The sequence below is a fragment of the Perca fluviatilis genome, chromosome 17 (genome assembly GCF_010015445.1).
Source record: "Perca fluviatilis chromosome 17, GENO_Pfluv_1.0, whole genome shotgun sequence".
Classification (NCBI taxonomy): domain Eukaryota; kingdom Metazoa; phylum Chordata; class Actinopteri; order Perciformes; family Percidae; genus Perca; species Perca fluviatilis.
Window position 1 is genome coordinate 12187365 of NC_053128.1, and position 27872 is coordinate 12215236.

General features: G+C 40.6%; 1 protein-coding gene across 16 annotated transcripts in view; it reads left to right on the forward strand.

Moving 5' to 3' along the window:
• The window catches only part of LOC120545141 (protein unc-13 homolog B-like), a 96692-nt gene that overhangs the window by 1266 nt on the left and 67554 nt on the right, over window positions 1–27872 (forward strand). For all 16 annotated transcript variants that reach the window (XM_039779194.1, XM_039779195.1, XM_039779189.1 and 13 more), the window contains exons 2-3: window positions 11288–11317; window positions 25579–25678. In XM_039779194.1, the coding sequence (XP_039635128.1) occupies window positions 11288–11317; window positions 25579–25678 (130 nt within the window). The remainder of the gene's footprint in view (window positions 1–11287; window positions 11318–25578; window positions 25679–27872) is intronic.

Genomic DNA, 27872 nt, shown 5'->3' on the forward strand with positions numbered 1-27872 from the left:
AGAGGGCTTTAAACATAGGAAAAACATTTTCTTTTCCCTATCTTTTGAATTTAAAAATTTGGATTGAAAATACAGTCAGGCGGACTTCTGTTCAAATATCCTTAAGCAAACTAGACTCCTGCGTGTTTACACAATCAAGCAAACACCTTCTGTTATGATCTTAAGTTTCTGTGCAAACGTTATCCGTGTCAACGTGTTAAGTAATGATTGTCACAACTCTCATCTCAAGATATGCAGCCGTGCAGAGAGCAGGAATCCTCCCTGTTAAAGCAGTATACCTACCTATCGAAGAGTTTTCTTTCTGTCACACCAGGAGCTGATTTTCACTGATTGGGTTGTTTGTCTACTTTTTTTGTGATCTGTCAACCGATTTATTTGCTGATCTAAATCAGACAGATCGTGACGTTAGGTACTAGATGACTAAACGTTAGGAAGCCTTTTTTTTTTTATTTCAGGCTAGGTGTGATGCCTCCACTATAAAATGCTGCCGAAACCACCAGTATTTATAGTAAGTAATTGAAAGACTGTCCTTGCCCAGGGAAATTTTCAGCGTCAAAGACTTCATTTCCTGAATTTTGATACACTTTTATCCAGCAATTAACGGCTAAAATTTATTTAGCCTATGCAAAGAAAGATGACACGGATGACAATTTAAAATATGTCAAAAATATAATGGAAAGTATGTCATTGCGCATTTTTAAGTGGGTATATGGAAATCCTGGAGCTTTTTTTAGTGAGTATACTGCATATACACGCGTATCACGTAGACTACACCACTGGATGTGCGGGGAACATAGAATTCGAAAGGGAATGCGTTTGAACTACGTCTGCTCCTTCTAAAGAAAACTGAAAACAATGAGCCTCAGAAGGGATTCAAGCATCAATACACCAAGCTGGGAAGGAGAGCGGCTCCTCGCAGGGAAAAGGTCACAAAGAGGCATGTCCGCTTGGTCCCACTTGCTTCAGAAAGTTCAGCCCAATGGCTCGGGCACTCAAGAGTTATTGTACTTAATTTGGGCCATTCATGATAGAGCTGGCGCACTGTCCATTTATCGATCACCGTTATGGCAAACGGGAGCTGGTAGGAGTTCTACAGACCATAGATAACAGAGAAGGGGTGGGGGGGCGGGGGGTGCTCGGCCAGGGGTTGTGTGACTAGCTGATGTTGTGACTCATCCCCTGATAGCACAGCTTGACAATGTTGCTTATTTATTGGGAGTCGAGAGATGCTTCATCTCCATGGCGATGTCTTTACACAACAGATAAGTGGTGGCCCTTACCAGTGGACATGTGGGGGGAGACTCCTGCTGTGGATCGGGGCAGGGACGGCTGAACGCATGGCTCACGTGGACCTCGTCATGCTGCACTATTGGAGCTGTACTAGGGCTGCCCGATTTATGGAGAAAAAAAAATCATAATCACGTAGGGCTGGGCGATATGGAGAAAATCAAATATCACGATATCGTTTTACCAAATACCTCGATATCGATACCGCAACAATATTGTAGTGTTGACTATTGGTGCTTTCAAAAAATATTTACACCATGAGATTTTAGATAAATAACCATCAGTAATGTGGATATAATGACTAAGTGGGTAAAGGCAAATAATAGAACCGTTACAGTCTGGTAAGTTCATACATATTGACATCACTTTACTGTAATGCAGCCTTTAAAACCAGGAAAAGACAACACTTATGCCATATTACGACATTACTATATCCAAATCAAATTCGATATCTAGTCTCATATCACGATATCGATATACTATCGATATATTGCCCAGCTTTATAATCCCGATTATTTTGGCCAATGTTGTAATCACGAATATTTAAAGGTCCCATGACATGGTGCTCTTTGGATGCTTTTATATAGACCTTAGTGGTCCCCTAATACTGTATCTGAAGTCTCTTTTATATAGACCTTAGTGGTCCCCTAATACTGTATCTGAAGTCTCTTTTATATAGACCTTAGTGGTCCCCTAATACTGTATCTGAAGTCTCTTTTATATAGACCTTAGTGGTCCCCTAATACTGTATCTGAAGTCTCTTTTATATAGACCTTAGTGGTCCCCTAATACTGTATCTGAAGTCTCTTTTATATAGACCTTAGTGGTCCCCTAATACTGTATCTGAAGTCTCTTTCCTGAAATTCAGCCTTGGTGCAGAATTACAGCCACTAGAGCCAGTCCCACAATGAGCTTTCCTTAGTATGTGCCATTTCTGTGTCTGCAGCTATTGAGGAGGTGTGAGGGTGGGGGCAAGATGGAGGGTGGGGGTGTGGCCTTGACCAACTGCCACTTTGCTCGTTTGAAAGCCATGATGTCTCTCTGTCATGGGTCGGTGTGTAAACAGGAAACATCTCTGCCTCTATCCCTGCCATAAGAAAGTTTTAAAAGCATATCAGGGTAAAAAATATGAACTGAACTGCCCGGGAGTTTGTGTTATAGCTGAATGTTTCCTGCAACAGCAAAGCATTCGCTATGTCTGCTGTGACATAAAGCTGCCTTCAAGTGCGGTTCGGAAACGTCAATCTATAAACGATCTGACGAAGAAAAAAAAAACGGTAATTGTGAAAAACAAAGTCTACTTGTGCTTTTTTTGGGGGGGCCAAGGGGGGGGGGAGGGTATAGGAACACAACAGGACCTCACACAAATGGGCCGTTTCATTGACGCTCCCCCTAGCCGCACCGCCCTTCGGTAAATTGCCGGATCACTTTGTGTGAGTGCCCACTTAAGGACTCGTATGGTCTCCTGCAAGCTTTTGAGGAAAGTGGTTGATGGTAATATTTCCCGTGTTGTCCATCACCCAGCGTGTCATGCGGTGCCTTGATGGAGGGCAGCTAACAGCGGATGGTTGATCTGCTCAGTAGGGCTGCACCATCTATCATTTTGTTATCGTTTTTCGAGATATCCACTGGCGCAATAAACGCATCGCGAAATTGGCTGCGACTTATCGCGAAAGACACTCTCATTGTTGAGTTAGTTGAAAGAAAATATCAGTAGCAGGCTGCCCTTTTAAAATGTATAACGGCCATTCTTTTTTTTACATTCAATTCAATGTTCGATTTCTTCAACAAACGAATGTTGGAAATTAGAGCTGGCCAATATATGGATATTATAGCGATATCGTGATATGAGACTGGATATCGTCTTAGATTTTGGATATCGTAATATCGTGATATGACATAAGTGTTGTCTTTTCCTGGTTTTAAAGGCTGCATTACAGTAAAGTTGCGTCATTTTCTGAACTTACCAGATTGTTGTATCTGTTCTATTATTTGCCTTTACCCACTTAGTCATTATATCCACATTACTGATGATTATTTATCTAAAATCTCATTGTGTAAATATTTTGTGAAAGCAACAATAGTCAACACTATAATATTGTTGCGGTGTCAATATCGAGGTATTAGGTCAAAGATGTCGTGATACTTGATTTTCTCCATATCGCCCAGCCCTATTGGAAATGATTTTCATTTCATTTGTTTCAAATTCAACAAGCAGTTCATAGTATTTTAGCAGATGCCTGAAAGCAGCAGAGCCGAGCACACTTTAATATCCGTTTTGTTTATCGCAAGTAATATCGTTTATCGCAACATTCGACGTTCAATCGCATATTTTCCGCATGTCGCGCGGCCCCAGTGCTCAGACTGGACTCACCGTCCTGAAGGTTGTCATTGGAATATGAGGAAGTAGCCTAGCACTTGACGCGATTAGGCCACATCACTGTAAACATAAATGTTTGCCGAGCAAAGTCTGCTCTGTTTAGCCGTGTTTTAGTGATGGTGAACTGGCTCCACGCTTCCTACGTTGGTCGCGGTTTTTTTTTTATTGCTGGCTGAACAGTGTCCACACCGGATGTTGAGCTTGTTTCATGCATCATCATCTTTTGTATGCTGATTCCTCTGTTGACAATACAGTACAAATAAGTTTTACTCCTTTAAAAAAAAAAAAAAAAAATGATAACAGTGATGTAGCACTTCTTTGTCGTGGCACACGCTCCGGTCTTTCAAGCGTTCAAGCCTCCGATGCATCCACCGCGTCAACACTGTTTGCTCCGAGCCTGCTTATTTGACTTTGCAGCTGGTTAAGTAGGTGAGGAGATATTACAAGCACATAACTGAATAAAGGATGAGAACCAGAGGCTAAAAACAACTGAACTGCAGCAGAGGGGTTGAGTGTAGCGAGCAGCAGAGTAGTGGAATTAGAGAGAAAGAGGCAGAGAGCGCGCTTAGAGATTGTGGGAGTAATCCCCTGGCCATCTGTTGCGCTCTCTCTCTCTCTCTCTCTCCCTCTCCCTCTCCCTCTCCCTCTCCCTCTCCCTCCCTCCTACGCACCTGATCAGATCCAGCAGCCAGCACAAAGTGGAAGCACACCACTGTCTGCAACAGTGCAGCAGTAGATCGTGGCGTCACTTCCTGCTCCTACTTCCCTGCTTTCTGCCTGACCTTCCACCGATGCTGTCCTTTTTTTTTTCCCAAAATAAATCATTGGAGGCTTACATGGACCTGTGATTTTTACAATGCCGAGAACAGTTTTGGTAATTCACCCAACACATTTTTGTATTTCTGTTTTTTTTTTTTTTTTTTGCCAGTTCGAAAAACATGATGCCAAGTATTTCCAAGTGCCAATCAGGATTTAGGAATATTTTGAAATAAAATCGAGTGACGGCTGCGGGGTTGTTTGCGTATGTTGTCTATGCAATTTGATCAAAACGCACCTTCAGTCCCGATGAAGCACATTATGACGCAAGTGTCTTTGCTAGTTTAAGACGGACGCAGTTGTCAACGTCCCGTCCAGCGCCCGCGTCGTTTAAATAGCAAATGCACCTGTGCCCGTGGCCGTGCTGGTCTTACAGGGAGGTGTGTTCAGGTGCGTTCTTGTTGTTGAACTACATGTTGGGCAACATGAAATTAAACTATTCTAGAAAAAAAAAATTGAATTGATGTTATTTGCTATATGTTTTAAAGTTGGACCACCGAGGAGTGCCCAAGAATCAACTGTGAGTAAATCATGCACCTGCTTAAATGTATTTAAATCCAGTTGCAGGCACGTTCAGAAGAAAGTAAGCACGCTTGGAAAAGAAATTTTTGGCACCCAGGGGAGGGGGGCGTGTAAAATAGTTATTTTCGTAACAATCAAGTATCAAAAACTGAGGTAGACATGCCGTTGGATGCTGTCCTCCTCTCCTACTCTTTCTTCAATGCCTAACAAATCTATCTCTTTCTCTCCCTGACCCTGTCTTTCTGCTTGAGCAGCACTGGTTGAAGCCTGAAAATATTGTAAACAAATTAATAACCTAACTAATTCCACTAGTCGGACTGTTGAGCTCTGTTTCAGACTGATCCCTCCGGTTCAGACTGGTCCTCATCCTCAACACGTGCCTTTTTCAGTAGCGCAAAATACTTTTCAGCACTCATCTGGATTGAAGCAGCAAACATTCAGTGTAAGAGTAGAAAAATGACACTACATTATTTATAACAACTTCATTTGATTCACAGCTGCTACATATAGTGTTTTGACCTCAACAACACAACTGCATTTTACCGCAAACTTGCGACTAGTTACCTTCCCAAAGCAGGCGCAATCGCTTGTTTGCTAAGAGTCGGGTCGGGCCTCCAACATTAACACAATGACAACATTGTATTTAGAATATAAAATATTTTTATGGCACTTTTTAATGTATGATTGTGTAAAGGTGTTCACGAGTGTGTGTGTGTGTGTGTGTGTGTGTGTGTGTGTGTGTGTGTGTGTGTGTGTGTGTGTGTGTGTGTGTGTGTGTGTGTGTGTGTGTGTGTGTGTGTGTGTGTGTGTGTGTGTGTGTGTGTGTGTGTGTGTGTGTGTGTGGGTAGCCTATGTGAGAGAGACGCGAGTGACCGAGAGACGGAGGAGAGCAGGGAAAGGAAATGCAGCTGAATGAAAGAAGCTGCGTGATTTAACACTTTAACACTGTGTATAGACTCTGTACTACACTCAGTATGTTTTGACCTGTGTTTTTAGTAGACTCTCTACTGTATTTTGTGTGTTCATATTTAGCATATTTCATGTGTAATGTTGTCTCGCACGTTTATGCTTTTGTCTTGGCCAGGTCGTCGTTGCAAATGAGAATTTGTTTTCAATCGGCCTGCCTGGTTAAATAAAGGTTAAATAACAACAAAATACAGTTTTTCACGATCGCTATGACAATTTTTTTCAATACTTTTAACAACTTTCCTAAACTCTTAACGCACCAACACACCTACAACACACGATAGGCAAAACGGTTAATTTCATGCTCAAAATCACACATTGTAAACTATACTCCAACACTGATTTTCAAAATACAATAATTCACTAACACAATACACTATGTTTACCAAAACAATGCAACCATGTCTCAACATCAAATAATTCTTCCAAAACAAAAACACTAAAACACGTCTATACATCCCATGGAATTACAGAAACTGCATTATTTTATATGTGTCAGTCAGGTCTGCCCTTATACAACAGACACAAGTGATTGTATTGGAAATATTGGAATAATATTCTAACATATATTGTGTTTTGCACTGCAGTTTCTGTTGAAGCCTCTTTACATTTTAGTTTTGTTTAGTAAATATTTTTTGAAGATTATTTTTGGGGCTTTTCCGCCTTTATTTGACAGGACAGCTAGTTGAGAAAGGGGGGAGAGAGAGAGAGGGGGAAGACACGCAGGAAATCGTCACAAGTCGGATTTGAACTCTGGACCTCTGCGTCGAGGCACAAACCTCCAAGTATATGTGCGCCTGCTCTACCCACTCGCCAATTTGTTTCTTTTGCTGTAGAGATTCAATACAAAAAATGATTGACCCATCTCAGAGTAGCTTTATAGAATGTACGGTTTATGAAAAAAAAGGAGACAGAGACAGAATTGTCCTGGTACTCTTCCTCGTGAAGGCATTTTTCTTATTTTCTGTGTTCATCTATAGTATATTCTTCAAATAGGTCCTCTTTCACTGTACTACCATATGATCATGTGATTGAAAGAACCTCAACACCTGAGTGTGTTTCCTAGAAGGGAATCAGCTGTGATTTGATCTATAACTTCAATCAGCTGTTCCTCAATAAATGCATGTATAAAATGCAGGGGATATATTTGTTTTTCAATTTACAATATGATCAGCTGTTCACTTTGACTTTAGCCTATAAGTTAGGTTTAGAACATGATGTTAGCTGTTCTGACATACAGTGTGAAAGCATTTGGAAATTTGGCAGTAAAGATCCATTGTTTTGGTTTTGGTGGAGCTTGTGTGTAAAAGAAGTTTAAGCATTTTAAATTTGTGTTAACTGTATGCATTTTGTGTCAAAGCAACAAGAAATGTGTTAATTGTGTAGCCTACACAGACGGATGTTGTGCCAACTGTGTTAAGAGTTTAGGAAAGTTGTTAAAAGTATTGAAAAAAAGTGACAATAGTGATCATAAAAAACTGTAAAAGGTTCATTGTACAACTAGCCCTGCCAAATAGTGAGCTAAATGGCCTCTAAAGCCACGGAGGGACCCAGGACAGAAAATGATAAGCATCAGTTTCCACCGTAATGGGGCCCTGGTTTATTGCCCTCTGCTCTGTGTACCGCAGCCCTAAATAACATCATGCAGTTTAGGACATAAGGCCACTGTGCCAGCTCATTTGCCCCAGTGACAACAAAGAGTTGGACACATAGCTGAGAAGAATTAGTGGAAAGCCAAAAAAAAGAAATCACACTGCTGGTTTCTCTCCACATTTCCACTGCTCCCTTTCCGCTTCACAGTGTGGTATGTACAAGACAGGAAACGCTTCGGAAGAAGTTCGTTTTTTTTTTTTCTCCCTTCCTTTGTGATAACAAAGTTCCTTTTTTTTCCCCACCGTTATCCTTAATGACAACACTGGAAAAAGACTGAGTTGTAATCCTTAATTCTTTGAATTTTTCTAATGTTCTGGGCTAAAATTGTAATATCGGGGAATCACTTGTTCAATTCATAAGCAAGTTTTAGACAGAAGAGAAAACAATGACATTCTTATCTCTCCTGCATAGTTGTTTGAATGTGCACAGGGGACGTTGCATGAAAATATGAAAGCTTCATTTGTGCCTCCATCATCCCGTCCTGCCCATCTGCCATCTCAAGCTCCGAAGCTTTAGCAGTTTATATGCCTGAACACATAAACCTCCAACAGCAATCACAATTAATCCCCTCCAAAGTCCTTCACAATCCCATAACTGGTATTGTATAGATGCATTGAGGGGCTAAAGATGGTCTAAAAATAAACCGAAATACATCAGCAAGCATTTTTCCCCGTTAAAGTTTTTTTTAAAGTTTTAGGAAATGGCTGCTGTTGAGTTTTTTTTATTTTTTATTTTTTTGTTATCTTAACACCCATCTGCCCTGGCCCGCTTTTGCGTTTTGTGTGTTTGTTTACCAGCTGCAAAGATGAATCAATTTAGTTGTCAACTTTTAAGTTAATCGGCAACTATTTTGATAATCGGTATATAGTAGTGATAGTCGGTTTGAGTAATGTTTTTAAAGTAAGTAAAAATTCTTTGATTCCAGCTTGTTAAATGTGAATATGTTCTAGTTTCTTCTCTCCTCTGTGACAGTAAACTGAAAATATTTTGAGTTGTGGACAAAACAAGACATTTGAGGACGTCATCTTGGGCGTTGGGGAAACCCTGATCCACATTTTTCACCATTTTCTGACATTTTACAGACCTTGACTAATCGATTAATCGAGAAAATAATCAACAGATTAATCGACTATGAAAAGAATCGTTAGTTGCAGCCCTATTTGTGACACAGCTGTCTAGCCGTATTCTTCTTGATTATATTAAAGTTGATAACAATCAAATAAAATGTGTTTGTCAACTCTGATAAAATGTGGGTGTGAATCTTTAGTACATTGTTTTCCACATGTATAATCTAAAAGCTCTTACTTAATGCAAGGTCTATACGACAGTGTATCTCGATGACAAATATTCCAATACAGATTACTAGGGTTGGGCATTGTTTTGATTTTAATAATAAAAACCCCAATACCGATTCTTAAAATGGGTCACATGCTGACAGGGTTTTTCCTGACTCAGAATGAGCCTTTGGGGGGTGACTACGCAAGACAAGAATGATCGGTCCGCGTACAGTAAAGGCAAAGAGTCTGTGTCACCTTATTCAACAAAAATCTATGTATTTTCTGACAATTTGATAAACAGAAAATATATATAAAGCTTGAGTAAATGAAACCCCAATTAACAAAACTGCTTTAAAAACTGATAATATTTAAAGGTGCCCTGTCACACACGACAGTTTTTACTTGTATTTTTTGAAATATGTTAGGTCCATATGTGTTTGTGTTATGTCGTGAATGTGAAAATGAACTGTTACTACTTTGTCAGCTCTAGCCACTAGCCACTAGCCAAAAGAAATAAGCGGAGAAATCAGGCCAATTACAAAAGCTGGTCAGTCTGACATCATATTGCCCGAGCGCATTACTATTCATGAGCTCGCCCAGTTGCGCTGGGTAAAGGATACTCAATGGTGTTTTTTGCCCCCAACGGCCTCTTCCAGGCAGCGCTACGACCGCTGCCTCCAAGGCACTTAACCCTAACCATAACCAGTACCAGTGCCTAATCCTAGGGCTTGTTGGGGGCAACAAACACAGATAAACGTAAAGGATGCTGATAGCCAGGCTCTCATTGGCTAGCTGTTAGCCAATCAGAGTACAAGCAGCTTAGCTCATTGAATATTAATGAGAACTGGCACAAATCGAGCTGAGTCTTCCTGTAGGCTTTCTGTACCACGCTAGAATGGCATGAAACAAGGTAACCAAGGCATTTTCTTTACCATAAATAATGTTGGTGGTAATAATGGTAGAACTTCAGACATTACCACAAAGTAATGAAATATGTGGGGGCACCATTTAAATACTACCGTTAAAATCATCAGGAGAGTCCGACACAGCCAGACTATGGACGTCAAAACTGAGATTATCGCTCCTATTCAAGTTTATGTTCTGCTTGTTCAACGGTTACTTGGTAAATTGCTATTAAACACATATGAATTGAATCGTATTGAATTGTGATTTTCTTTTTTATTATTTTATTTAATTTTTTTTTTATTTCTCTCAATTTCTATTATTTTGGCGCGGTTGATTTTACTTTGGTGCTGGCTAAAGCCTCTTTGGGGGGTGCCCAACAAAAATCCTCTATGCAGGAAAAACTCTGTCTTATTTCACAGAGAAGAGGACAATTTAATTTTGATTCCATGGTGATTAGGGCTGTCAAAATTACTCAAAAATGACGTTCGAATATTCCCTCTAAACAAACACAAAATATTCGAACATCTGGTTGCGCATGCATGCGCATTTTGTCAATGACATGAATTACGTCAATAACAGGACAAATTAATACAAAGAGACATAAATACAAGGTAGTCTATTTAAGTTCAAACATAATTGACAACGTATACCTACACAAAAACAAGACGGTGCAAGATGCCTGTTGTCCTCCAGTGCTGGAAGAGGACCCGATGGCGCCGCAGCGGCACTTAACGTTGCCGTGTCCAGTTTTCAGATTATGAACTTTCCAAAGCCAGACTCATAAAGAAACTTGAGAAATATGATTGCTATTGTCATCTATTTCACTTCTAAACGCTAGCAGTGTTTGGGATTATTCATCTGGTGTGGGAGGGTTTTCACAAAGGGTTTATTATGAATAAGAACAGCTTGTGTATCAGGGGAATAATTAAAGATTAGTTCTTCAATGGCAGTTACTATGGTAGAGTAAATAAATGCAATAGGGAAATGGAAATGAGGCAATTTTACATGATAGTATCATGAGTGATCAAAAAGCCACCCAATCAGGCAAGGTGACGCCTGAATTCAACGAAAACATTCAATGTTTTTGTGTTTTAATAGCATTTTCACGCAAAGCTGCCCACCATAACAAATGGCTCATCTGTTTTGATCAAGCTGCACATTGAGTGTTCCTGCTTTTGCAGACGACAACATCATGAGGCCGTTGACGTGTTTGTGTGTCACGAGTCATCGACTCACGGCTTGTCTGCATATAAATGAATTTGTCAGGCTTCAATAACATGAGACTCTGTTCACTTTTCATTACTCATGCCCAGATATGTTAACATTTCTGACTTGTTTTTCCATACTTGTTCCACATTGTGCTCAACATCATTGTTGTTTTTCTTTTCTTTTGTTATTCGTTACGACAGTGGATTCCAAATAAGATGACTTTAATCTGTTTTACAATTAGCCTAATCATTGTTTCCGTTTTGTGTTGCAGTGAAAAAAGCCAAGCTCCGTGGACTTCCAGGTCAGTACTACTGTATTCACAAACCTTTTACTTTTTATGAACATTTGTCTTGACATGAACACTGTCTGAGTCCTCATTGAATTTTGAGATCGGAGTATATTCTGTGGCTCCTGTGGGATTAGTTCTGTTTTAAGACCTGTAGGGAAGTTTACCCAGCAAATCCCAAATAATGCGGCCATTGACAATGTTTACATAGAGCCAGACCTCTAACTAACCAGCTCACCTTACTAAATTCTAATTAGCTTTATTGTTTTTGGAAATATGCCACATGCACTCATGCACTCATTCGCTCATGCTGGTTAATCAGTCAAATTCTGGCAAGTCACTGAAAGCTTGGCTGGATTTTGCATTACGTAATCCAGTGTCCTTCTACGGCAGGCCGTGCACAGGTGAGCTTAGATCGTTGGCTGCTAAGTCCAAATCTCCAAACTTTCCACCTAAGCAAATCCATCTAGTGTTCAGCCTTACACCTTCCGTTTAAGCCCTATGACGTTCCTGGCAAGCGCAAGCAACAGCATAGACAGAAAGTCACGGCAGCTTAAGATCTGCCTTGACATTCGCAGTCCCTGACTGACCCCGTGTTCGCTGAGAGTAATTGCTAAAGTTAATTACCCAGCAGGTCTCATTTGTTCAGTGTGTATTTTTTTTTAGCCCCTTCTTCACCTTTTGGGAAAACAGAATGATTTAGTGAGGTGTCTACTTTGTGTCAAAAGCAGCACTATTCCACTTTGAGGTATTGGTTTTAGACTTCTCTGTCTGTCTCTTCTCTCCCTTCCCTCTCCTGGGCCACACCGTGTGACACCTGTCCCAGAGCAAACATCAGGGAAATTCAGTTAAGCCCGTCGTCTCCCTTGCGGCGAAATGTAAACATCAGTCAGTTTTTTTTTTTGCTACAGGGCAAAGAAGGATTTGTCAAGTACAATCCGGCATGAGATTTAGAACAGTGCGTACTGTAATTTAGTGCAAATTTGTATTTGTTTTGCACATGCTGTGGAGTGAAATGAGCACTGTGTGTATGAGAAGCGTACATCATAATGAACTGGTGTTGTCAGTAAAATCTACAATCAAATTTGGTAGTGGATAATATTATACTATCCTGACGTGTAGGTGATGAAATGATTGTTCCGTACTATCATTCAAGCTTATATGGTCCAAATTAATAATTTCAAGCAAATTGTTATTAAATACTAAGATAGATATTAATGTTTTTTGTTGTACATGTGTGAAGAGATTTTTGTCCGATGTAACACAGTTTATCGCATTGAACATCAATTAGTTTATTCAATTTTACATACAAACCCCAATTCCAATGAAGTTTGGACGTTGTGTAAAACGTAAATAAAAACAGAATACAATTATTTGCAAATCCTTTTCAACCTATATTCAATTGAATACACTACAAAGACAACCTATTTAATGATTAAACTGATAAACGTTATTATTATTCACTCATTTTGAATATGATGCCCTCAACTCGTTCCAAAAAAGCTGGGACACGGGCAACAAAAGAGTGGGAAAGTTGGAAGTTTGGAACATTCCACAAGTGAACAGGTTAACTGGTCATGATTGGGTATAAAAGGAGCATCCCCAAAAGGCTCAGTCGCTCATTTTGAATTTGATGCCTGCAACAAGTTCCAAAAAAGCTGGGACAGGGGCATGTTGCACTAATTGTTGAAGCTTTGTAGGTGGAATTCTTTCCCATTCTTGCTTGATGTACGTCTTCAATTGCTCAACAGTCCAGGGTCTCCGTTGTCGTATTTTGCGCTTCATACGGGCCACATATTTTCAATGGGCACTCTTTTACTACGAAGCCATGCTGTTGTAACACGTGTAGAATGTCGCTAAGCATTGTCTTGCTGAAATAAGTAGGGACGTCCCTGTAAAAAGACATTGCTTGGATGGCGGCTTATGTTGCTCCAAAACCTGTATGTACCTTTCAGCATTAATGGTGCCTTCACAGGTGTGCAAGTAACCCATGCCGTGGGCACTAACACACCCCCATACCGTCACAGATGCTGGCTTTGGACCTTTGTGCTGATAACAATCTGAATGGTCCTTTTCCTCTTTGGCTCAGAGCACGTGACGTTAATGATTTCCAAAAACAATTTGAAATGTGGACTCGGCAGACCACAGCACACTTTTCCACTTTGCGTCAGTCCATCTCAGATGAGCTCGGGCCCAGAGAAGCCGGCGGCGTTTCTGGGTGTTGTTGATAAATGGCTTTCGCTTTGCACGGTAGAATTTTAACTTGCACTTGTAGATGTAGCGACGAACTGTGACAGTGGTTTTCCGAAGTCTTCCTGAGCCCACGTGGTAATATCCTTTACACAATGATGTCGGTTTTTAATGCAGTGCGGCCTGAGGTGATCGAAGGTCACGGGCATTCAGTGTTGGTTTCGGCCTTGCCGCTTACGTGCAGAGATTTCTCCAGATACTCTGAATCTTTTGATGGTATTATGGACTGTAGATGATGGAATCCCTAAAATTCCTTCCATTTGTACATTGAAAAACGTTGTTCTTAAACTGTTGGACTCACGCAGTTGTTCACAAAGTGGTGAAACTCACCCCATCCCTGCTTGTGAACGACTGAGCCTTCTGGGGATGCTCCTTTTTATACCCAATCATGACCAGTTAACCTGTTCACCTGTGGAATGTTCCATACAGGTGTTTTTTGAGCATTCCTCAACTTTCCCAGTCTGTTGTTGCCACTGTCCCAGCTTTTTTAGAACCTGCTGCAGGCATCAAATTCAAAATGAGAGAATAATAATAAAGATTATCAGTTTGATCATTAAGTATCTTGTCTTTTTAGTGTATTCAATTGAATATAGGTTGAAAAGGATTTGCAAATCATTGTATTCTGTTTTTATTTAAGTTTTACACAACGTGCCAACTTCATTGGAATTGGGGTTTGCACTTTACTATAGCAAGTATCTCCTCTACCCAGTCTCGCATTGCCAGGCCTATCTCCACAGTGCTGCGGAGGAAGGTCTGGCAACAGGAGCATACAGTCCTCGATAGGAGAAAAACACTCTGGGTTGATTGCACCTCTTTAAACCAATTACAATTGTTATTTATGTTTTTTGCTGTCTGAAGGCTGTTTTATTCTATTATCTTTCCTGACTCTTGTTATGTGAAGCACAGTGGTCAACTTCTGTTGCGTTTACTTGTGCTATACAAATAAATAAAAGAATGAATGATGAATGAAACCGTTTTGGGCGGCGCTAAGCCATACCTGTCAAGTTTTGGATTTGAAAATAAGGGAAATTTTCCGGCGCCCACCGCGAGCAGTCCCACCACCCCAACCAAGCTCCAGTATCCCTTACATTTTAAGACGGGTGTACAAGAAAGCTAAAATCACCACTTGATGCAGAATGCTGAAAACATTTACAATTTATAACATTGTTTGTGATCATTTTATTTTCATTCCACACATTCTTTTCATTTCATATTGCTTTTCTTTTACAGTTTTTCTTTTAATTTCACATAACTTTTCTTTACTCTTTTAGTGAGTAATTGCACACATTTGTTGCAGACTTTGCAGTTCTGTTGTCTAACGTCATCCTATTCTCTGTAACAATCTTTCGTACCATGCTAAACACCCTTTCTCAACTTGCCTTGCTATGGGGAATGCATAGTAAAGCCTTCATAAGTTTTGGCAGCGCACCGTCTCTGTCGTAGCGTCCATCATCCGTCTCTGTTTTTTTTCTTCTTTTTTTCCCCGCGTTGTCACTCATCATCTGACCTCACACACTAACCTCACGACAACTGCCACCTACAGTACCTGTAGTAGGCTACTGCAGGTGGCAGTTGTCGCGAGGCTAGTGACAGAGCTCAGATTGGGAATGTTTTTTTTTTTTTTTTTTACTCCGCTCGGGTCTGGGGTATTATTATTTTTTAATAACGCAGGTTAAAATACGGGAGATTTACGGGAAAATACTAATACGGGAGGACGGCGGGAAAGAAGGGTAAAATACGGGACTTTCCCGGCCAAAACGGGATACTTGACAGGTATGCGCTAAGCTCCAGACGCAGCAAGAGTGGCTCTTCAAAATGGTCTCGGGAAGGAATTTATTCAGGTGGAACATTTGCACCCCGCAAAAGAAAACGCCACATACATTATTAAATGAAGAAACTGCTCACACAATACAGCAACAAGCGATATATAAATTAGCTGGATACATGGTTAAACTTAATTTGCTCTTACCAGTGTATTGCTGTGTATACATTCCCTGAAATAACCAAGCAGGCCTGCCTTGTTGCACAATCCAAATTGACTTCAAAACATGCCATTTTGAGCTTGTAACGTTGCTCAGAGGTTCCGGTTAGACTTAGACTTCTCTTTATTGATCCCATTTGGGATGACTTCCGCAAGGAAATTGGATTTCCAGCAGCAGATTTCAGCTTACAAAACACTTGTATAGAAAATAACGAGGTATAAAAATACAATATAGAAAATGCAGTATAACAATAACAAACTTTTAGCTAAATATAGGAAGTAAATAAACAGTAAAACAATAAACTACAGATAAATAAAGATAAATATATTGCACTGTGTATGGCATTGTGTTATTATTAGGGGTGGTACGGTTCATGAAAAAACACCCGAACCGCTCGGTTCGCTAGTCTCGGTTCGGAGCGTGTGTGTACCGCACGGTTCGTCAGTACACTGTTAATGTGCACTAACCTCTTACTGCCGTAGTGCCCACTTTCGACACCTATGTTAAAACACTTACTGGAAATGACGAGCGGGATGGGCGTGACAAACGCAACCCATGGCAGCTGATTGGACGATTGCGTCACATGGGTCTGGCTGGTCCCAAATTTCAAAACGGACTGTCATGGCGGCTCGTTCAGAATACGATCTCATATTGTACTAAAATAGTTCAACGAAACGTGTTTCTGAAAACATTTTAAGCGAGAAATAGGCCATGCAGTTGCTGAATCTGTCTTCATTTCAGATCGACAAAGGTCAGTTTAAAAGATTTTCATCAGATTTTGAGAGACAACGAGCCGACCGCTCCTCAAGTGGAGTGGGGTGCCGCTGCAGGTCACCTCACCTGCAGAAATGTCCAGTGGGAGAGAGACTGCCCAGAGCTGGAGGATGCGCCAGCGTCGTTTATAATCTGATGTGTGGGAACATTTTGGATTTCACGTTACCTATGATGAAATAAAACAATATAGAACTGCCACTGTGTGCACGTTTTGTGCAACATGCATTCAATATGCTAATTTTAGCTATATGCTGAAGTATATTCTGGAGTGTTAATGAAAAAATAATAACCGTACTGAACCGAAAACCGTGACCCTAAAACCGTGATACGAACCGAACCTTGGTTTTGTGAACCGTACCACCCCTAGTTATTATACAGTGAATAAATGACATTTAGCATAAATTAGCAGTTAAGAGCAGTTAGAGTGTCCAGTTATGTATATGAGTAGATTATTAATGAATTACACAGTGAATGAGCGAGTGAGTGAGGTTAATGTTGCTCGATGCGACCGGCGTTTAAAGTAAACGCAAAGAAAGCAGAAATTGAGTGACATCTGGCCGAACTTCCGGCGGCGCCAGAACTATCCCATAACTTTACCGTCGTCGATCCAGACTACCTCTAGCATACATAAATCATTGTGCCAAACACGTGGGGCAACACCGGGGTTAAGGAGGCTTTCACACCACAGCTTGCCAACCTGCCTCCTCCAGTCGTTTTCAATCAGGGAAGGGGGCAGAGCGAAAGCGGTTTCTGTTACGGCAGTAGGGGTATGAAGCGGTTGCCTCCCACGTGACCACGCAGAGATTTTGCTCTGCCGCTGCGGTGTGAAAGCAGCTTACCAATCATACCTCTGTGCAATGTAAAGAAAACTGAGGGACGGACATTGTAAAGACAAGATCTGGCATTAGGCAGTCCCCCCAGAAAAACGTGATTATGCGATCGCATAATTCAATGCATAATCAGCCAAAGTCCACATATTTATGCGGGGGCCGCATTTTTTCAAATGAAACGCACTTTCGCCGCATAAATTGCCGATTTCCGCGCAAAATATGCAGGGCTGGCATGATTTCATAATCCCCGCATTTTCGTTGCAAAAAAGTCACATATATCTTAGCAGAAAGTTGAAAAATGTTGCGTTTACTTCCATGGATGTAGCTATCATAGACAGTATATGAGAAGGTGGCTATTAAGAGAAGAGCAGCCAGCATTTTCTCCTGTTGCCAAGGGAACGTTATGAAGTGACGTAATTACGCAACGTGAACATCATCGAAAAGCAGGGTGTTTGGGGAATCACTTTTTTTTTCTTCTCTTTTTCATCAAACTGCAGTTTTTGCAAGTTTCTGCAATTTTTGCAAGTTCCCCTCAATTTCATCGCATAAAATTGCATAAATATCCTGCGTATTCCATCGCATTTTTTAAGAAAACGTGCCGCATAATCAAGGATTTTTGCCCGCAACAATCACAAAAAAACTCTGCATTTTTCTGGAAGGACTGATTAGGTAAATGTTTGATGATGACATTGAAATAGAAACTAAATTTGATTTATATTATTATAATATGAAAGTAATAACTAATTTGTCTCCTCATTGTACAAAGTACGATTCTGGCACATTTTAAACTTGAACAGTCAGGCCTTTTTCCCGTAGACTTTGCCATACAGAGCCTATACTGTACATTTTCGCTCTCCAATTGTTCTGATCCTTAGGCCACATAAAGTCTGGGGGTGATGTATTACGCTATTTTGTTATGCTGTGATGACAATCAATTGTGCATCAGAGCTGCGTATTCTGCTGCGTGGATCTGCACTTAATCTGTGGAACAAGGAACAGCCTTGGTTAGAGACTGGCAATTTGTCTGTTTAACTTTAAGTTCAAGGAATGAATGACCTAACATGGTTATTTATTATTCTTCCCTGCTCATTATTACCCTCAGAGACATGTGATTTATTGGAAGAGCCTTCAAAGTTGACATAAGGCTGGTCTGAGATGTGTGTTTGCGCTGTGCTTTCACCACACCTTCAGATGATAGCTTTGAGGCCTTAGGAACCCTTTTTATAATAAGTTGTTTCCGGGGAATACTCTGTATGTAGAACTGAAGGTTCCCTTGGATGGGCCAGTGGCTGGCTGCCTGAATTTCCACTGATTGCCACAGGGAACTGGGTATTGATACGGGCTGTGTGTTGTTGGATTTGTATGCGTGTGTTCAGTCTGTGTCAGTGTGTGCCTGCACAAATATATCTGTCAGAATTTAGATTTAATTCCCCAAATAACAAGCTTTTATTTCAACAATACCCTGTTGAAGTGTCTAGAGTACACATCCAAATTATACTGTTCCAGGGTTTTTCCTGCATAGAGGAATTTTTGGCGACCCCAATGAGGTTTTAGCAAGCCCCAAAGAAAATCGGCAAAGCCAAAATGATAAGAATTGAGAGCAAAAAATTGCACTTCAAATCCTCTCTGAGTGTGTTTTATTATTAATAATAATAATAATAATAAGTTCATTTGATATAGCACCTTTTACAGACAGTTTTACAGACAGTCAAGTTGATAAATTCTGAATAAAATTTTGGCGGTATGGCTCTGTTCAGGGAGTCCTCTGACCTTCCATGAGCACCATGAAATAGCAGAGAGTCAGAGGAACGCAGCAGCATTAGGGAACGCTCACACAGTTTAGGACTGTGTGAGCTGAACTATTCCCCCACATTGAACAGAGCAGCAGCGATGACAGAAAAGCAAGTGCCACGTTATACACGACAAAGAGGAGCTGGGGAGGAGGCGGGCAGCAAGCAGTTAGGAGCAAACTGAATCTGCTTTAAATAGGGCGCCCTGTTTGAGCGTAACCATTAAGCAGCGAGGGGAGTTGACCCGCTGATGTGCTAATGCAGATCAGCTGCTGCAGATCAGCTGATGAGACCGTGTTGTTGGCCAATAGCGTTAGCAGCGTCTTGACTACTTGGCCTGCCAGAACTGACGCTGACGCTCAATTTGTAAAACTACAGTACAATCCAACAGAAAATCAACAAGGGAAAAAGAGAAAATTATTATTGAATGACCAATTAAAATAATTTCAACGATTTAAAACCTAAAACCCAAAGTTTACAAACGAGTTTGTTAAAAAAAAAATAAAATAAAAAAAGCGAATTTAAACAAATGTGTCTTCAGCTGCTTTTTAAAAGCTTCAACAGAGACTGCAGAACGTCAGACAACAGGAAGGGCGTTCCACAGGTTTGGAGCCACCGCTTCAAAGGAACGGTCACCTTTTCTTTTTTTCTTAAACAAGTGCGTGGGACCACCAGTAATCCCCTGGTTAGAAGACCTGAGGGACCTGTTTAGTAGTGTACGGATGGAGCAGCTCCGAGATATAAACAGGTGCCAGACCATGCAAAGCTTTATAAACCAGAACAAGAACTTTAAATTGGATCCTGAACTTGATCGGTAGCCAGTGTAATGAGGATCAAATTGGAGTGATGTGCGACAATCCTGCTGGACCTGGTCAAGAGCCTTGCAGCAGAGTTCTGGACTAGTTGTAGACGGTCCTGGGGACGACTTGCTAAGACAAGTGAAAATGGAGTTGCAGTAATCAAGCCGGGATGATATAAATCCATGAATCATCATCTCAATCTCTAATAGCAGCTTACTAAACAGCTGTTGAACAAGCAGAACAAAAACATTGAATACGAGCGCTGATCTCAGTTTTATCGTCCGGAGTCTGGCTACCTCAGACTCTCCCGCTGATTTTAACGGGAGGATTTAAATATTACTATTATTCTTTTAAGCAATTTTGTTAATCAGGGTGTTTTTTGTAGGGCTGGGCGATATGGAGAAAATCAAATATCACAGTATTTTTGACCAAATACCTCGATATCGATACCGCAACAATATTGTAGTGTTGACTATTGGTGCTTTCACAAAATATTTACATTATGAAATTTTTGATAAATAATCATCAGTAATGTGGATATAATGACTAAGTGGGTAAAGGGAAATAATAGAACAGTTACAACAGTCTGGTATGTTCAGAAAATGACATCACTTCACTGTAATGCAGCCTTTAAAACCAGGAAAAGACAACACTTATGCCATATTACGAAATTACGATATCCACAATCTAAGACGATATCTAGTCTCATATCACGATATCGATATAATATCGATATATTGCCCAGCTCTACATTTTTGTTTATCAAATTGTCAGAAATAAGAGGCACATGCATAGCTTTCTATCAAATAAGGTAACACAGACTCTTTGCCTTTACTGTAACGCTTGCTGTCCCCCCCAAAGGCCCATTCTCTGTCAGGAAAAATCCTGCGTTCACATTATATCCATTTGAGAACTCTATGTACCGAAATGGAGAAAGTTCTCATGAACAACAACGGTAGAAAAGTCCTCCAATACGTACAGGTCTTCACTTGCATGCAATATTGACGAGTAGTTTGAATTTGAAATGTCAGCTTTCCAACTGCCTGCGTTTCCTTGACTAATTTATTGAAAAACTCATCCTCAATCAATAATGGAAGAGGAGGATGCTTGACTGAGGGCTCAGGAGCGAGTGGGTGGTTCACAGGAAGTGACAGCTGTCTCCAAACATGAACAGGACAAGTAGCCCGCATTATCCCACAATTCAGCTCGACTGATGTCTCCTCTTTACAGCACGCCGACTGGTGTGTGTGTGTGTGTGTGTGTGTGTGTGTGTGTGTGTGTGTGTGTGTGTGTGTGTGTGTGTGTGTGTGTGTGTGTGTGTGTGTGTGTGTGTGTGTGTGTGTGTGTGTGTGTGTGTGTGTGAGAGAAAGAATGGGAGTATGTGCATACAGACATGTTTATTCCATCGTATTTTTTAAGAAAACGTGCCGCATAATCAAGGATTTTTGCCCGCAACAATCACAAAAAAACTCATTCACAAGTGAAATTGTCCGCCCAAAACTCCCTCCCTATCCATCTTGATCCAGGATGGCTAACGGTTTAGCGCCACACGTCGTATACGGTTTGGTGGGTGGCACCATGTAGGTCATAGTTCAGGTCATAGGTCAGCTGCCACATGAAATAAACAAACACAGCTGCGTTCATTTTGTTAATTTTTTTTAACGAGTTAAATATTTTAAAATGAACGCGTTAATTTTGACAGCCCTAATTTTAACATTAGATTAGGTTAGGTATTGGCTTGATATATGTGGTTTTATCTTGTGACCCTGACCAGGATGTTTTTCCGGGGCCGATATAATCAGTCGCTATTGCATTATCATGGATATATCAGTAGGTGAATATGTTGGCCAAAAAGCCAGACTCATTTCAGAGCCAGAAATTGCAGATTTATAGGCAGTATAGCTCAAGTGCGTATTATTTTATGTTAACTGTTGCTTACCAGTTGATATCAAGACTTCTATTGCAACTCTTAATACAGTTACATTTGAGGGATCATTCCCAAACATATTTTAAATCCAGTATGGGTCAGGCTTTAGTGTGCAGGCATACAGTATACTTTGTGTATTTCAGTTGACAGTTATTGCTGCTTTCTCCTCAACGGTGCAGATTGCATCAGCCATTTTGTGGACAGCACCTTCTGTAAAGGGGCCACAGCCATTATGTGGCTCTTATCTAATCCATACATCCTCTTCCCCTTATCTCATATATTCATGGGAGCCAGCCCAAATGTGGCGCAAGGCATGGACTATCTAATTAGGGAAAGGCTTGAGCATCCCCCAGGCTCCTTTTTTGTAATAATGCCTGTGTTTTGTCCTTCTGTCCCCTCGAAGCACTAATTAGGTCTGTCTACTTTCACTCGTGGTGCTTGTAGTAGGATGGACAATGCTTTCAGACAGTGGGACGTCGGGTGGGTTACTGGGGCCAAGTTTAATCTTTATTTATGTTGTGCGTCAGTGTACGATCTGTAAGAATGTCAATGAGTGTTTGTTTGGACATGTCTCTCATTGTGTCAAGAGTTGCGATAAGTTGTATGGCTGCTGTTGTAAAGGCTATGTGCAGAGTAAATGTTTCAATATGTTGCCGAGGTAACCAGGAAAATCTTTGTTTAGTGTACAAAGTCAAATCTACAAAGGAACAGCTGATGCCTTGCTTTTATTTCCCATAGACCAAAAGAGTGTGTGTGTGTGTGTGTGTGTGTGTGTGTGTGTGTGTGTGTGTCAATTCTCAGGGTTTGTTGGAGGGTTAAAAAAGTGCTTTTAATACCAACATATTTTGTATATTGTATGCTCAAATTTCAAGAGAAATGCATCTAACTCATGGTTGTAATTTTTCACCTCACATAACACATTCTTGGCCATGAATCAATGAATGCATTGACTAACTAATTATGGCAGAATTTTACACAGATGTCTAATAGGATTCAACGATTACTGAAAGTGAAGACAATTTATACCCAATAGGTCAATTCACTGTGACCTCATAATGTTCTGCAAAAAAAAAAGTGTGTGTGTGTGTGTGTGTGTGTGTGGGTGTGTGTGTGTGTGTGTGAGAATCATCTACGTTTTGCCTAAAAGTACACTTGATACCTTTTTATTAATGTCCTTCCTTTTGTTAAATTGTATTACGTTATACTAAGAGAGGTTTCTGTTATTTAGGCTATCCTCATTCATATAAAGGGTGGGGAGACCTAACTTATATCACAGCTGTCCCTTTTTATATCTCTCGATGTATTAGGCAATTGTGAGCAATGATGCCAATCAGAGTGATGAAGTGTCTTGATTTGTCAGGTATTTAATTCAGTAAATCAGCCAAAAACAGACGGCACCATGTGGTTATTTCATCTATATACAGTTTCGTAATTGAAATTCTCGAAGATTTACCAAATCATGATATATATTGATATCGCGGTAGGAAGTTATGTATAGTGTGATAGAAGATATAATCAGATTCAAAAAGGCTTTATTTGCATGACCATACTGACATATGGTATTGCTAAAACATACACATTTACATACAGTTTTAAGATGCCGACAATAAAACATGATGTTGACATTCATGCAAAATCCATTTGTGCAAATTATTATATTATAAATGAGTCATAAATGTTTATGACTTCTGTCATTAAGTGTCATTCGGTTTCTTGATTATGACAACTTGACATTAATCAAAGTGACATAAGTTGTCTTGGTCATGACAAGTTGACATTAAATTGGTTTGGGATGTCTTTGTAATGACAACTTGACATTAACCAGGATTACCAGAAGATGTATTTGTCATGACAACTTGACATTACATTTCTTTGGAGTGTCCTTATTAAGACAACTTAACCAGGATGACATTATGTCAAGTTGTCATTACAAAGACAACTTCTGGTAATGTCACTTTGATTAATGTCAAGTTGTCATAAACAAGACAACCCAAACAATGTCAACTTGTCATGAAAAAAACAGAATGACACTTAATGACAGAAGTCATAAACGTTTATGACTTGTTTATAACGTTTATGACACGTTCATGACAGTCTCATGTCGTAGTTATGACAGTGTCATGTCACGATTATGTCGATACCTTCAAGTAAAGTGTTACCCAAAGTTTTGTGTTGGATTTGCAACGTTCCAAAATCTTAATTTTGTACTTAACGATTTTCATTTTCACTGTAAATGCATATCAGTGCCAAATACCAGTTATCGGATTTATTAACTACTAATAATCGGTATCAGCCTTGAAAAAACAGTATTGGTCGATCCCCACTGAAGATCAGCATTTCAATCTCAGCCGTTCCTCCAGCTCCTCCAGCTGCTCTTGTGCCCAGGTACAGTAGGGGGTTGGATGTATGCCATTAGAAAGGGGAAGTCGCAGGGCGGGCCACCCGTGGCGCAGGGCTGCTATCTACCAGACCAAACTGAGCACATCAGCAGGCACGTGTAGACGCTCCCTCACCCTACTGCGGGAAATGAAAAGTGGTGGTTGTGTCACGGGCCGTGTAATCCCCCCCTCAGCCCTCACTCCGCCCAGCGCTAACAGCTGGTGCAGACGGTTGTTGTGGCGCTGCTGAGCGGCACTACTGGCCGAGAGAAGGCTGACTGAGATCACTGGGTGTGAAACTTGTCCAGACAGACAGACAGACAGACAGACAGACAGACACTTGACTCCATGTCTGCCACTTTCAAAAGCCAACAGAGTTCCAGCAGCGATCATTTACTACAGAAATGGCCAGCTGTCATATTTAAGCTTTGTTGGTTAAAAGCTGCCTTCCCCTGTGACCTCACTGAATTTCAACTTTAGCCTTGATGGAATCAGGTCTGACAGAGACCTTTTTCTGCAGCAGTAACAGGTCAGGAGTGACTTTCACTCCATTACATGATCAGCAGACTGGCGTCCTCTGTTGCAAACTGTATGTTTAGAGGGCAAATATTTCTGAGTGGTTTCAAAAGAAGCTGTAATTCACAGTGCAGGTTAGATATAAAACAGGCAGTTGGATCCTGTAGTTGTATCTGCTGCATGGGGTTGGCTCTCTGTGGAGATTAACGGGGTCAGTTTGCTGCCCTGTCCTGGATTGGATTGGCTTGGCTTGGCTTGACATAGTGGGGGGGGAGAGAGAGAGAGACTTATCTGCTTTCACTCTCACTAGAGCTCCTGATGTCTTTTTCTACAACACAAAGCCAGAGTAGAACTGGCCTGGTTATTATTACTTGAAAGTGTGTGTTTTGGCTCAGTTGTATGTGATAACTGATATGTTAACACTGTTATAACCATCTGTAACTTCTCTGTTGCTCATTTGCTCATTTTTCTTAATTCTAATAGTCATACATCAGGGTTTTTCCTGGCTCAGAATGGGGGGCGGGGGGGGACTACGCACAACAGTTAACATGAGCGCTTTGCGTACAGTAAAGGCAGAAATCTATGCATTTTTCTGTTATTTCTGACAATTGAAAAAATAAAAATGTACATATGCTTGAGTAAATCAAACCCAAATTAACAAAATCTTATATTTAAATAAATCGCGGGGGAGTCCGGCACAGCCTGACTCTAGAGATAAAACTGAGATCAGCGCTCCTATTCAGATTTATGGTCTGCTTGTTCAGCGTTGTTTGATTAATCTTCTTAAATGCATTCAGAGGGGATTTGAATTGCCATTTGTATTCTCAATTCTTATCATTTTGGTGCTGGTGATGATTTTCCTTTGGGGTTGGCTAAAACCTCTTTGGGGGAGGGCCAAAAATTCCACTATCCAGGAAAAAACCCCGATACATAAATGTATCCATGATGTAGCCCTTCTATATGCTCTCAGTGTATTGTTACCGCCTCACTATAATTTCAAACAATAAACTCCGTTTTCCTTTGTTTCAGACAAGTTCAACACCTACGTGACGCTGAAGGTGCAGAATGTCAAAAGCACAACGATCACAGTGCGGGGGGACCAGCCCTGCTGGGAACAGGATTTCATGTTGTAAGTTATTAAACACAGCTTCATGCTTCAAGATTTATTCAACTAACAAGTGCATTGTAGAAGAAGCAAATGCTACACGGACCTTAAACTCTTAAATGCTAACTCTGCATTCTATACTAGACTGCAAGCAAAACGTCAGTATGTTCAACTTGGTATCGTCATGAAAACCATTCCCACCAAGCATCTTTCTGCTCGGAGAGCACGAGTTTTAGGTATTTGGTAAAATTGCACTGCATTGACGTAGTGCCGCTTGACGGTTTGTCTTTGAAAAGTATTAATCTATGAGACAGTACACTGTGGTGCCATTGTGGTCATGCAGTATATCCACGCCGTCCCAGGCCTGGCAAAACTCTTCATTAAACTTTTTGATATTAATGAACGTCCGTTACGTTCATGCCATCGCCAGATGAGTTGCAACAAAGCTAATTAAGACTATCAGCTCCACACAACTCTCTCTGGATTTCTCAGTACGGTTATGTTCAGAAGATTGTGTCGTCCGGCGACTAGAGATGGCCCGATACTTGGGGGTGGGGGAAAAAATCGATACAGCATAGTATCGCAATATTTTCTGTGGCAATACTGTATCGATACACAGACGGCAAGTATCGATCTTTTATATTTTGTTGGTCAGTCTGTCTGCTTGACAATCTGATTTTGCAGCAATACAATTAAAGTGAGATTTACAAACAGAGAAATGTATCTTTTTAGATAAAACCGATGTTGACCAAGTTTGCTTTTGGGGACATAATTTGAAATTGGGAAAAATTTGAAGTTGGAAAAAAGTTAATGAATTGCAATATATCACAGAATATTGCAATATGTTTAAAATCGCAATAATATCGTATCGTGACATAAGTATCGTGATGATATCGTATCGTAAGGCCTCTGGTGATTCCCACCCCTACCCGATACCATTTTTTGCTTCCCGATACCTGAACGTGCGTATCGGCCGATACCGAGTACCGATCCGATACAAGTGTGTCATATATTTTATTATATTTTAACAGCTGTATACTACTATCCCTGTATGGATGTGATATTATTTTTGTTGTCGGTCTGGCTCAGGTTAAACTCTTTGTGAAACATGAACAAACACAAACAATGAATGCCACAGAACTTTCTTTTATTATCCAGTTTGACAGTCAGTTATAACGGAAAAAGAACATAAAAAAACTACTTTAACGTAGATTTTCTTTAGGGCTTTATTACGTGGTATCGGATCGGTGCATAAACTCCAGTACTTCCCAATACCAATACCAGCGTTTTAGGCAGTATCGGAGCCGATACCGATACTCGTATCGTTATCGGAACATGGACTTTCGCGCGCAGAAACTCGAGTGAAGATAATGACCTCTTCTGAAGAGTCCATCATGTTTGTTTTTTTAATCCTCCGTGTCCTCCTCGGCTACTAGCAACTGCGCGGAAGATGCGTGGGGAGGGTGCGCAGTCACAGAAGGCTTGTATCATGTGGACGTGCCGACGGTGTTGTTGTCATTACTTAGAATTCCTCATGGTGGTGGCGGAAACTACGCACTATAGCTACACAACTATTTCTTTTCCTGGTTTTAAAGGCTGCATTACAGTAAAGTGATGTCATTTTCTGAACTTACCAGACTGTTGTAACTGTTCTATTATTTGCCTTTACCCACTTAGTCATTATATCCACTCCTGATGATTATTTATCAAAAATCTCATTGTGTAAATATTTTGTGAAAGCACCAATAGTCAACACTACAATATCGTTGCGGTATCGATGTCGAGGTATTTGGTCAAAAATATTGTGATATTTGATTTTCTCCACATCGCCCAGCCCTAAGTGTAACCCATTTATTTTCAGTTTCCCCACCCTAGTTCCTACCAAGTGCTTAGAGCTACAGGAAAGGTGTCTTGGTTTCAAGCTGTGCAGTTATCTCGCTAAACAGCTGCTGTTCATTTCCTTCTTGTAATTCATTGGTTTAATTTCCTCATTTTACTTTCCCCCGTGAAAGGTATCTATGGCGACGGGAGAGCCAGCACATTGTTGCATGCGTGCCATTGTTTGTCTTTTGTGAACTCCCCCTTTGCAACGGTGTTTGTTTTTCCAGACCCTTCATCCTTCTACTGTCCATTAATGTTGTGTCGACTCGGCTAGGTGTGATTCATCATGAAACCTAACCATCCGCGATTCCGGCAAAATGCTCCGCACCACCCGTTA